At 54.9% G+C, this 12,732-nt stretch overlaps 1 pseudogene and 2 gene segments (V, D, J or C); all 3 read right to left on the bottom strand.

Annotated features, from left to right (window-relative positions):
- Positions 1-195: 195 nt before the first annotated feature.
- LOC128588750 (immunoglobulin lambda variable 3-9-like) lies at positions 196-892 on the bottom strand (annotated as a pseudogene). The gene is made up of 2 exons (XR_008380810.1): positions 838-892; positions 196-578 (listed from the first exon to the last, which is right to left on the bottom strand). The product of XR_008380810.1 is annotated as an immunoglobulin lambda variable 3-9-like (transcript).
- A 4,444-nt stretch (positions 893-5,336) lies between these two features.
- Positions 5,337-5,914, bottom strand: LOC128588751 (immunoglobulin lambda variable 3-25-like). The segment is given in 2 exon segments: positions 5,337-5,644; positions 5,795-5,914. Coding segments are annotated over 2 exon segments (354 nt in total).
- A 5,840-nt stretch (positions 5,915-11,754) lies between these two features.
- Positions 11,755-12,571, bottom strand: LOC128587705 (immunoglobulin lambda variable 3-9-like). The segment is given in 2 exon segments: positions 11,755-12,152; positions 12,402-12,571. Coding segments are annotated over 2 exon segments (429 nt in total).
- Positions 12,572-12,732: the final 161 nt, after the last annotated feature.

Genomic DNA, 12,732 nt, shown 5'->3' on the forward strand with positions numbered 1-12,732 from the left:
ACGGTGCCCAGATGCAAGGAAGCTGTTACACGGCCACCATCTTGCTCCGCCCCTCCTAGTTTTTCTATATTTAGTGGAGATGGTGGCTCACTCTTCTCAAGCTGGTCTCCCACGTCTGCTCTGCCAGGCAATGTCCACATCTTCCCACCCTCTGCAAAGCCTGCCTGTGGGGGTCAACCCTGCTCAGGGCTGCGTCTACAATCCTCCTTGACAGGAGTGAAAGAGTGACACAGATGGGGCAGGAGTTAGTGTCTCACTTCCCCATCTGCCTGTGTCACTGTGAGCAGTGTTGCTGTCCCACACCTGACAGTGATAGTCAGCCTCGTCCCCAGCCTGGGCCCTGCTGATGGTCAGGGTGGCCGTGTTCCCTGAGTTGGAGCCTGAGAATCGCTCAGGGATCCCTGAGGGCCGGCTGCTATCACCATAGATGACCAGCACAGGGGACTGGCCTGGCTTTTGCTGGTACCAGTAAGCATTTTTGCCTCCGATATTGTTTCCACCACAGGTGATACTGGCTGTCTATCCCAGGGCCACTGACACCGAGGGTGGCTGGATGAGCTCATAGGAGGCCACAGACCCTTCAAGGGGAGGATACGAGAGAGTAATGAATGCTCTGAAACCAGGGGGCTCAGCAAAATTCTCCACTCTCCACGGATAGAGGGTCCCTCAAATGACCAGTGAGCACAGTTTTGGGTCTCAGGCCCAAAAGCCCATCACCCTGCAGCAGGGTCAGGAACCCCATGCCCTCCACAGCCAGAGGCCCCACTGAGCTGAGACTGAGGCCCAGGCTTCTCCCTGAGCCCTGGGGATGGGCGGGTAGGGAGCCTGGGGCAGTACCTGTGCAGTGAGCCAGAAGGCCCAGGAAGAGAAGGGTCCAGGCCATGGTGGAGACACCCTGATGCTGCTTCCGAAGCCGGGTCTGGGTAGGGGCCTCCCAGGCCTGTCTTATCCCCTGGAAGAGACAGCTGCCTAGGATGCAAATGAGCCCGAGTCAGGGGCTGCTGCCTGAGGAGCTCTGTGGTTTCCAGAGAGACTCAGCCCAAGGGCCATAGGAAGGGGGGGAGGGGCGGCCCATGCAGACACACCCTCACCCCCAGGAGTCTTTTCCACCAGCTGGTCTCATAGTCTGGGCCAACATCTCCACCCATGACCATGTCCAGGTGTCTCACCAGGCCACGCTGAGCTCACACGTGACACTGTCTGATTCTCCTTACTCCTTTCCACAGGTGACAACACAGAGCCCAACGGTTGCCAGGTACTAAGTCAGATCCCTGATCCTGAGGGTACAGCCCTGTTCACAGTGCTGGATTCTCATGAGCCTGGAGGAGGCAGCGTCTCACTCTGTCACCTATGCCGCAGTGCAGAGATGTGACCCAGCTCAGTGAAGCCTGGAACCCTGGGCTCCCGCCATTCTCTCTTCTCTGCCTCCTACTAGGGAAGATTTCAGGCGTGAGTCACCCACCCAGCTCACATGCTCTATTTGAGAGCCTCGGAGGCTCTGTAGGTCCCTGCCCTTGGTGTGAGCTCCTGGGGCAGGTCCTTGTCTTGGGCCTCAGTGTCCCCAGTGTGTGCTATGAGTCGGGGACAGCTCCAGGACCTTAGGTGAGGTTGGCACTTACAGAGATGAGCCTCCTTGGGCCTCCCCGGGTGGGGTCATGAAGTCCTTGTGCTTGGACAGAGAAATAGGAAGTGACAGAGCAGCCTGATGGGAGACGAGGAGCCAGAATCTGGGCTTCACATCAAGCAGGAGAAATCAGATGACTGTGAGCAATGCTGGCCCTGTGATGAGAACCAGGTGATCTGTCGCCCCCTGGTGGCCACTCCACACGGGCTGCTGCAGCTCAGGGGCCTCCTGGGTCCAGGTGCAGATTCACAAGCTGCTGCTGCTCAGGTCCCTGCTCCCCTGAACCGCAGGCAGCTGCCCTGAGGAGGATTCCTCTTCTCTGTGTGACCTCTGCCCCCTCCAGACTGGGTACGAGGGCTCAGATTGCTGTGGAATATAAGAACTTGCCCATTTGGAGGGGAGCGGCAGGGTCCAGCTGAGGCCTCCCTGCATGTGGGGCTGGCCCATGGTGGGTCCTGCAGGAGATACCAGGGCTTGGCACTGGGCACACGGTGCTCAGGGATTGGCTCTTCTTGATGTCCCCTGTGGATTCAGGGCCATATCCAGGGCCCGTGGGGCTGCACCAAACACACACAGTAGACCATCCCACAGCAGATATTCCTCTGAACCCACTCTTCTGGCCACTTTCATTCTGAAAAGTCAGAAAGAACAGGACACAGCCTGCTTGCAGTGGATTTCTTCTCTTGCTTTGGGCTCTGTGCAATAGACACACTGGGTTTGCAGACACAGCAGACAGTCGCCACCACCTTCTCCCTCAACACTGTCTGCTTTATTTATGTAATAACATAGACACCTGCTGAGCTAGGTTCTCTCTCAGCCAGGACTCACTGTGTGGCCCAGCTCTAGTCCTTGATGTCGTGGCTGTTTCTTCTTGGGGAAACTTTGCTCTTCTAAGGAAAGGAACGCGCCAAAAATTCAGCTGTTTCTATCCTGTTGAATTTAGGTGTGATGACTGGAGCTGTAGCAGCCATTCTGAGACCTTGGGCCAAACAAGACTGAAAACAAAGCTAACATCATAGGGACAATGGAACAGGGACTTACAAAGACCCTGGTGCCTTCATGAGATGGTGAGACTCCCTAAATGAGACCCTGTCTTACCCCCACTTAGATTGCTAGGAGAAATCACCTCCCCTGTGTCTAAGCCTCTGTGTTTCATATGTGTGACCTTGCAGTTAAAAGCATTTCTCACCATAGGGAAACAATGTATTCAAGTAAATAAATCCATAGAAATATTGATGGGAAAGACCCCATCATTGATGCTATGCAGATAACTAATAAAGAGGTTAGACAGAAGGTGACAGGCAGGCTGTGTCAATATAGCAGGTGAGGAGACCTCCTTTTCTGGAACTGCTGTCAGTACCTTAAAAAGGCTCAAGACAGGGCGGTGCCTGTGGCTCAAGGAGTAGGGTGCCAGTCCCATATGCCAGAGGTGGCGGGTTCAAAACCAGCCCCGGCCAAAAAAAAAAAAAAAAAAAAAAAAAGGCTCAAGACACAGGAGTGTCTGAGACGTGCTAGGTCAGTCCTTGTGGGGGAATGTCTGGTAAGTCTGAGAGTCGGATGGGACAGTGGCAACCTGAGGGGACTGGAATTCAAACCACTTTGGGTCCTTGGTGATGTTTGCATGTATGAAGGATTTGGGACAGGAGTGATGTGTATTGAGATGTGGCTACGGGACATTGCCCAGTAATAAATCAGGTTCTCCTAACTGTTGCTTATCATTATGGGGGGCTCCAGGATGCTGCTCTGGGGAGAAAACAGGTGTGATTTACATAGGGTCGGCACACCACCCCAGCCCTTCCCTAGCTCACTTAGATCTAGAGATGCTCAGGGGAGGGGTTCTAGGTCTCTCCTCCCTGTGGCCACCAGGCAGCCCTCTGGAGAACTGTTCTGCTACCTGGGTTTCAGAAACTGGGCTGGCTTCCTGGGGTCCCGGCCATCACTGCTTCCTCTGAAATTCTATAATTCTATGACCCAGGAGCATAGAATCTAGGGAGTGCACTGGACAGGGAAGAGACAGGTCTGAGAGAGGGAGTGACAATCCCAGGCTCTCTCAGGAGGAGCTGAGAAAGGAGAATTAAGAGCCCCTAGACCCCTGACAGCAACCTCTTCTCAGGGCACCGGGAGCAGCCTGGTCTGGGGAGGAGGGTGTGGGAAACCCTCAATGTGCCCTGCCTAGTTGGAGAAGCTTGTCCCTGTGTTGTCTCCCAGTCGCCTGTGGGGGGCGCTGCTGCACTTGGACAGAGGCAGGGCAGGGCCTGGGAGGGGGCCAGCTCCCTGCACCCTTTGAACTGATCAGAAATCCAACAAAAAGTCCTTGATCAGAAGGAACTGGAGCCGGCTTGGCACCTGCAGCACAATGGTTATGATGACGGCCACATCCACCCAGGCTGGCGGGTTCAAACCCAGCACAGGCCAGCTAAACCACCACAACAGCAACTAAGAAATAGTCGGGCATTGTGGCAGGTGCTGATAGTCCCAGCTACTTGGGAGGATGAGGCAAGAGAATCACTTAAGCCCAAGAGTTTGAGGTTGCTGTGAGCTCTGATGGTACAGCACTCTACGAAGTGCAACATAGTGAGACTCTGTCTCAAAGAAAAGAAAAAAAAAAAGTAACTGGAGCAGCTTTTGACCATCTGTATCTCGGGAATGATCCCAGAATTATCACTTAGGGATCAGGGATCCAGTGAATACAATACGGCGTGTGGACAGCTCAGGGTCAGCAGACATGACATGGGAACAGTGCTTGCAACAGTCTAATTACAATTGTCAGAGAGGAGCGATTTCCTTTTTATCTGTCATCCCTCTTCTTGAAAATCAGACATCCACTGTCATGGGAGGGGACCTACAGGAATCTTCTCTTCTGTGTCTCTAATCATTTCTATACTTGATATTTTGAAATTATCAAGGAAACCTAAAAGTAAAGTTTTTAGAGCAAAAAGGCACATTTATGGGAGACCCTCAGCCTGTGGCACAGCTTCCTGGGGAGCTGGGAATAGAGATTTTTCTTATGGTGCAACAAGCACCAGCTCGGTGCAGCCTGGGAGGCCCCTGACCCTACTCCGGTGCTGGTTTCCTGAGCATTCCTAGTCCAGGGTTTCATTACAAAGAGTTAATTTTGGAGCTAGAAATAAGGAGTGGCCTTGATGTCATTAATGATGGACCGAGCTTGCGCTTCTGCCACACAGAGGATGACTCTGGTCAGCCAGGGGAGGCTCAGGGACATGTGCCCTTCTGCTCAGGAAGAAGCAGGACAGACCCTGTCCTCACACTCCCAGAGCTGTCCTGACACATCAGCAAATGTCATCCTGAGAACAACACCTACTCGGCTCCCAGGGCTTCATCCTCTGCCAAGGCAATGATCTGAGACACAGAATATAGGAGTCCAGACCCCTCTCCTTCCAGACTCCGTGTCGACAGGTAAGAGACTGTGGGTTTCTAGAACAGGCACCAGGTCAGCTGGACACATTCTCCCTCCCGTGAACCTGTGAGCTGCTGCTGAGGGAACTGAACAAATGCAACATCTTGTGTGGATTAAACATGTGAGCGAGATGTGGGGAAATCACAATTCAAGTGGCATGCTATGTGTGTTCCCTGGGTACATTGACAAGGAACTGAGTGAGTTGAGACCAAGGTCATGGTCACAGCTCAGAGAGTGAGAGTGAGGCTAGGGAGGTTCCTGTCCCACATCCCCATCTGTCTGTGTCACTGTGAGTCACTGCCAGCTGCTCCCACTGCCATCAGGTCTGGCACAGTAATAGTAGGCCTCATCCCCAGCCTGGGACCCGCTGATGGTCAGGGTGGCCGTGTTCCCTGAGCTTGACCCAGAGAACGGCTCAGGGATCCCTGAGGGCCGCTCACTATCTTTATATATCACCAGCACAGGGGCCTGGCCTGCTTTCTGCTGGTACCAGTAGATGTATTCTTTGTCAAGTTTATCACCGGAACAGGTGATCCTTGCTGTCTGTCCTAGGGACACTGACACCGAGAACAGCTGTGTCAGCTCATAGGAAAACACGGAACCTGCAAGGGAGAAAAGAAGAAATTGCTTAAGAATTAAAGACCTTTCCCAGGGGCCCTGCCCTGAAACCGTGCTGGGCTGAGCTCCTGGTCCACACTGGCCCATCAGGGTCCTGTGGGAGCTGATCCTGGGGCAGGACCTAGAGACAGCACCTGTGCAGAGAGTGAGGAGGGGGAGCAGGAGAGGGCTCCAGGCCATGGTGACACCCCCACAGCTCTGCCTCTGAGCCACAGCACAGCTGGGCTCCCCCAGCCTCTCTTATTCTGCTCAGGCTTTGTGGGACAGTGAGTATTTGGGGGTTATGCAAATTTTTTCCCCTGGGCCTTCCCCTTGAAAGATTCACTCAACCAGCTCAGAGGACAGCCCAGGGACTGAGCAGGGAGGTTTGGGGCCCCACCTTCCTCCATCTGCTTCTCAGGACTTCAAATCAGACCCAGGATCCGAGGCCTGGCCCCTCCCTGAGGACTGACCCCACTAGGACTGTCCCCACCATCCTGGCTGTGGTATATCCTGGCCAGGCTCAGCAGGGCTCTGCTCCTTCCAGGAGCCTGGCCATGGAGCTGAGCTGGGAGCTGCTGAGATGACAGATCACAGCGGACCCAGCATGAGGGTGAAACAGGCCACCATTTCTTCCTCCTCTGTCTTCCCTATGGGTCCCCAGAATCACTGAGGTCCCACCTGGTCATTTCCCCTAGATCAGGTCCTGTGTCATTTAGACGCTGGGTAGTGATTTCTGACTCCACAGTCTGGTCACTCAGCACCACACACCTTCTGGGGGAGTATCACACTCCAGTGTCACTGCACACAGGGTGTCACCTCTTCTGTGACATCCCCACCCCATAGCACATGAGCATCTGTCACCCTCATTTCTTCCACTCTTGACAAGTGTCTTTTCAATGTTTCCTGTGAACTTGGAAAAGGCCCCCGAACCCACCTTACTGAGGGTGTGACCTGGGCCCATTGTGTCTCTGAGGGCACCAGGGTCACTTTCTCTGCACAGGGCATGAGGTGTGGAGTGTGGGGGGTCTGTGGTCCCACAGTGAGGGGGACTTGTCACTGCAGCCAGGACAGGCCCCCTGGGCAGCCCCAGCCTCCCTCCTGCCACTCCAGGCTGCAGCTCTGCCGCCCCCTGCTGGGGGAGGACACTCAGAGCAGGAGCTTCCCTTCCCCAGGGTCCCCCACAGCACCTGTCACCTGGGAGGGTGGGGACAAGGCAGTCCAGCCTCACCGGGTACCAGTGTGACCAGCTGCCCTGCACAGCCCCACACAGAGGTGCACATGCTGTGTGCAGGGAGCCAGGAGAGTGCGGCTTCTGTAACCCCCTGTGAGTGCAGAAATTCCCTTCTCTGATTCCTGCTTTGTAACAGAAGGTGTGGGAGGTGAAGGACAAGCTGTAGCTCTTCTGCAAAGCGACAGGTCCCAAGAAGCACCTGTGACCCCAGATAGGGACCAGACATCTTCCCTAGTTAGGAAGACTGAGTCTCCCCCTCCCAGAGCAGCTGCAGGTCACTGGGAGCCCGGAAGTTCCTGCCACTAGAGCTCAGCTGTGCACTCACATCCTCCTCATCATTGTCACCATCAGCATCTCCGGCCCCATGAACAGCGTGAAGAAGACATCAGTCCTGCTCTGCAGGGTCCCACGTTCTCAGGGAACAGAAGATCGGGGAGTGGGGTCCCTCACTTGTCCCAGGTTGTCCTGAAAGGGCGGGAAACCCTGTCACTTCCCAGCTCAGATCTCTCAGGAGCTTCCAGTGAGCCTGGGACACACAGAGCTCTGCTCACTTCAAGGAGTAGCCCTGAAATGTGTCTGGATTCCCTTGTCATTGTGGTTCTCTAAGATTTAGTTATCTGGTCACTCTAGCATGTCGCCCATTGAAACCCTGGTCCTTGCAGAGCTGTGGTCACTGGCTCAAGGGATGGGAAGTGTCCCTGAAGGGCCTGGCCCCTGCACCTTTCTGCACGTCCCAGGGTCACTGATTAGTCAGTCCCGCTGTGGGGCACAGGATATAAGGAAGGGTGGGTCCGGGGCGAGTGACACAGCCAAGGGTGGACATGGGAAATGTGAGCACCTGACAGTCCCCTCACTTCTGACGCACGTGACCCACATGTCCAAGCTGCACACAGGCCAGGTGGGTGATGGTCGGCTGAGATTTGGGGTGGCAAATCCATTTTTAGACAGCAGGTTCCTTCCACACCCACCACCCCTCCAGCACACCCTGTCCCCTAATGCGCATCAGGGGTAGGACATCCCCAGCCCCCCCATGTTCCTCTGTGCATCTCAGAGCCCAGCAGCAGTGGTACCTTCCCCATGAGGGTACAATGTGAAGTTGACTCAATGGTGGACACGGTCCCGCTGACACAGCATCTGGAGCTCAGCAGCGCACAGAGAGCTCGGTCCTGGGGCACAGTGTGTGGTGTCACGGCACAGCCTGCTTGGTCCTGCCAAGCCGAGAAAGGGCCACTGACACCAATGCACACTGCCCTGGAGGATGTTAGTTTTTCTCAAACTTTTCCCCAAGCCTCTGATTGCAACAACCCCTGCTTGGGAAATGCTGGCCCAACACAGCTGACAACCGAGTGTGAGCCTGGGGAATCATAACCAGGGGGACTGCTAACAAAGTCACCAGGCGTAATAACCATTTGGAGAACAAGCAGGGAAGTGTGACCTTGGAGGGGACAGAAGGACATAGTTTATAATTTCAAAGACAAAACCAGAGCAAGAGCAAGGAGAGAGAGAGAGAGAGAGAGAGACAGAGAGAGACTGAGGGGTCAGAATATAAAGAGAAACAGTTTGCAATTTTGATGGGATGTCTGATTCAGCAGTAAAATACTTTTCCTTTCACTCCAGAGTGGGCAATATTTATTTTTATTTTGCGCTGGTAAACAAGCCCTGTATTTTACCCTCATAAACAGTCTAAGGACACAATTAAGCAGCAGTAGGAATATTGAAAGGGTGGTCAGCCCTCTCATCCATCCCTGCCCAGAGCTCTCACCGCTCAGACAGAGACTCTGCACCCACCTGTCACTTTAACTGCATTTGGTCCCTGGGGATAAAAGGAAGAGAATTGAGAGAAGGTCCCCAGGAAGGACCCTAGGGGGTGTCTGCACATCCTCCCCATTGTGGGTGACATCTCAGCACAGGAAGAGAGGCTCCTCACGTCAGAAATCTTGAGACACACTTCCCGGGTGTCCTTGAGAGGAAGAGGATGTCCAGCAGGTGGCGCTGTCTGAGACAGCTGTCCTCTCCTGTAGGGTCTGTCACTACATCTGAGCTCATATTGAAGTTCATGCAAGCTGACCCTCCAAGAGTTGAATGAATCCCAGAAGGTGGAAGTGGATTTTTACTGATCTAGGGAGGCAATAGTCCTCCTGGCAGTATCTGAGCCAGAGGAGGAATGTTCTAGAACATAACGACTTGCCTGCAGGTGCACAGAAGGCAGCACTGATTTGGAAACTCAGTGCTTCTCTGTTCCTCTCAGAGGGCAGAGTCAGAGCCAGGGCACCCAGGGGGATGGGCGAGGCATCTGCTCACACTTGTCCCCAGAGTCATCACCCTCCGTTCCCTGTCATGACCCACTCCATGGGGGCTGGGCCATCTGGATCCCGGGAGAATACCCAAGGCTCTGCTGTGCTGTGGTCACAGGGTCACATGTGCATTGCCTGGCGGGGGTCCTGCAAGCAGGGTCTCTGGTGAGACCCCTGCCCTCCTGGGGATGGGGCAGACCATGGGACTCCTCCCTCCACGTGAGCTGAGATGTTTAGGGTGTAGCTGTCAGGGTCATGCTGAGTGTCTCTCACAAAGTAGAACACACATCACTGTATCCACAGTTTCTACACAGGAAGGAAATAAAACTTGGGAGGTCACACGGGTTTCCAGAAGCAGCATGTTGTGCACTTAGGGATGTTGTTTCTGTCACACACGAGGAACCAGGGAAGGTCACTCACAGGCTATGGGCCCCAAGGGCAGGAGGCTCTGCAGCAGGCCAGGCTGTGGTGTGAGCTGTCCTGCTGAGTGGGGCCCAGAACCCTGTGGCATCCACCATGATATGGGACCTGGTGATGACAACGGGAAGCTTGTGATTCTGAGAAATCCCACAGGTGAGTGCCATGGATTTTGGAACAAGTCCTTGTCATCTCCATTACCAAAGTATTGACCCATGGTCCAACAACCAGGTGTGCACTTGTGCCCTGGTAGACATAACACAAGACAGGACATCGCTGACCACACAGCTACAATTGCCAGGTCCCCCGTTATCAGCTCAGGCAGGCCCAGCTGGCTCCCTGGGGAGCTGACGGGGGTCATCTAGGATGGAGCAGGAACAAGGCCGAGGCTCAGTCCCCTGCACCAGCAGCTGGCCCACACCGTGGCCTCGTCTCTCCGGCTCCAGCGCCTCTCCCTGGGCTCACACTCGGGTACTGTGGAGGGGGCGGGGCTTCCTGCACCAGGTTGCTCAGAAGCACCTGTCACCTGAAGGGGCCAGAGCTGCTGTGTCCTACAGCCATGTGACGTGATGGCACTACATGGAACAGGAAAGACAACGTACTAATTCAGTATGATGTACTTCATGTAACTTAATATATCAAAAATAGATCATTTCCATATGTAATCAATATAAAAGTACATGAGAGATATTTACTAACTTTTTCATGGCTATGCTTTTGTTCTTTCCCACTTCCTTTTTTTTTTTTCTTTTTGACACAGAGTGTCGCTTGATTGCCCAAGCTGGAGTGCTGCAGTGTCATCAGAGCTCACAGCAAGGTCAAATTCTAGGACTCAAGGGATCCTCCTGCCTCAGTCTCTGGACTAGCAGAGACTATAAGCGCCCGCTAAAGTGCCCAGCTAGTTTTTCTATTTTTAAGAGAGACAGGGTCTCCCTCTTGCTCAGGCTGGTCACCAATCTCTGAGTTCAAGTGATCCCCCTGCCTGGGCTTCCTAGAGTGCTAGGATTACAGGATGAGCCCCTGGGTCTGGCCTCTTCTCTCAGGAGATTCCCTCTGTGGAGCTTGTGTGGCTGGAGGAGAAGGGACTGGGTGTCCTGAGGACAAGGGAGGGTTGTGGAGTCTTGTCACTGTGAAATTCCCAGGCTGAACTGTGTGTGTCACGGAAAGGATGACAGCTGCACTGCTGGGTGGGGCTCTGAAAGGAATGATGATTTGTGCACGGGGTGGGGTGGGATGAGGAGCCCTGAGCTCATCCTGTGGGTGCTCCTGGGGCTCCCTGTGTGGGCCTGAGGCTGAAGCTTCCCTGGCACCTGGACTCACGGAAGGAGGGTCTGACACCCCCCAGTCCCTTGAGCCCCGAAAGCTCCTGCCTGTCAGGCCCCATTTTCACTCTGGACTACCACACAGGGAATGGGCAGGTGTAGCTGGGCATTAGGACACTCACTCTGGGGATCCCGGAGAGAAACCAGTCTCCTGTGCACAGTGACCTCCTCCGTGCCTGATGGCCATGGTGGGGACAGCAGACTAGCTCTGCTTGGGTCCTGGGAGCTGCTCCTGAGATGGAGATCTTCAGGCACAGAGGCCCTGGGGGAATGAACAAAGCAGTGCTGGGTGGAGGGGGAGTGACCACAATGGGGCTGGCCAGCAAGGCCACAGGTGACTATGGAGGGCACTCTGAGCTCGGGGTCCTCCAGGGTATCCTATATTGAGGCAGGATCTGGATCTCTCTGAGAAGAGTACACTCGTGGAAAGGGGCAGATCTCTGCACCCAGCAGCACTTCCCAGAGAGAAGTGAAAGCTCAGCTCTAAGCTGCCAGGGGGCTCAGCAGTGCTGGGGGTGGGGTCACACTGAGGAGGGGGTCTATTAATCTCACAGAACACTTGCACTTTGCTCTGCTCAAATCCCAGGCTGCCAAGGAACCTTCACGATCTCAGCAGGGCTGGGCAGTTATGGGGACAGGTCCAGAGACTAGGTCCAAGGAATGGTGCTCTCAACACCACATGTTTATCTGGGGCCAGGATAGTGGATGGATAATTCCCTCTGTGGGTCCTTCCACTCAGGTCCCATTCTGTCCCCACAACGCAGCCCTGAGAGTCAAGATAGCTCTGCTCCTGCCAGGCAATGAGCGCCCTGAGCACCCTCTGCAAAGCCTGCCTGTGGGTGCCAGGCCTGCTCATGGCGCGTCTACAATCCTCCTTGGCAGGAGTGAAGGAGTGACACAGATGGGGCAGGAGTTAGTGTCTCACTTCCCCATCTGCCTGTGTCACTGTGAGCAGTGTCGCCGTCCCACACCTGACAGTAATAGTCGGCCTCGTCCCCAGCCTGGGCCCCGCTGATGGTCAGGGTGGCCGTATTCCCTGAGTTGGAGCCTGAGAATCGCTCAGGGATTCCTGAGGGCCGGTTGCTATCACTATAGATGACCAGCACAGGGGACTGGCCTGGCTTCTGCTGGTACCAATGCACAGCTTTGCTACCAGTATTGTTTCCCCCGAAAGTGATCCTGGCTGGCTGTCCCAGGGCCACTGACACCGAGGGTGGCTGCGTGAGCACATACGAGGCCACAGACCCTGCAAGGAGAGAAATGAATGGCTTGAAACCAGAGTGCTCACAGCAAAAAATTTCAACTCTCCTTGGTGGCAGGATCTTCAGAGTACCAGTGACCACAGTGTGGTGGTCTCAGCCCCACTGGCCCCTCACCCTGCAGCAGGCTCAGGAACCCCCTGCCCTCCACATCCAGGGGTCTGCTGAGCTCAGAGTCAGGCCCAGGTTTGTCCCTGAGCCCTGGGGCTGAGTGGGTGGGGTCCCTGGGGCAGCACCTGTGCAGTGAGCCAGAAGGCTGAGGAGGAGAGGGGTCCAGGCCATGGTGGAGATACCCTCTAGGTTGCTTCCGAGGCCCGGGCTGGGCAGGGGCCTCCCAGGCCTGTTTTATCCCCTGGTGGAGAGAGCTGCCCAGGATGCAAATGAGGCCGAGTCAGGGGCTGCTGCCTGAGAAGCTCTGTGGTTTCCAGAGAGGCTCAGCCCAGGGGCCCACAGAGGCGGGGGCCAGCTTTTGCATTCCCAGCCTAATCTTTTTCCACCAGCTGGTCTCATAGTCTGTACCAAAGTATTTAGGCTGTGTCCAGGTCTCTCTTCAGGCCATCCTGAGAT

Source organism: Nycticebus coucang, chromosome 6 (genome assembly GCF_027406575.1).
Source record: "Nycticebus coucang isolate mNycCou1 chromosome 6, mNycCou1.pri, whole genome shotgun sequence".
In the NCBI taxonomy this organism is placed as follows: domain Eukaryota; kingdom Metazoa; phylum Chordata; class Mammalia; order Primates; family Lorisidae; genus Nycticebus; species Nycticebus coucang.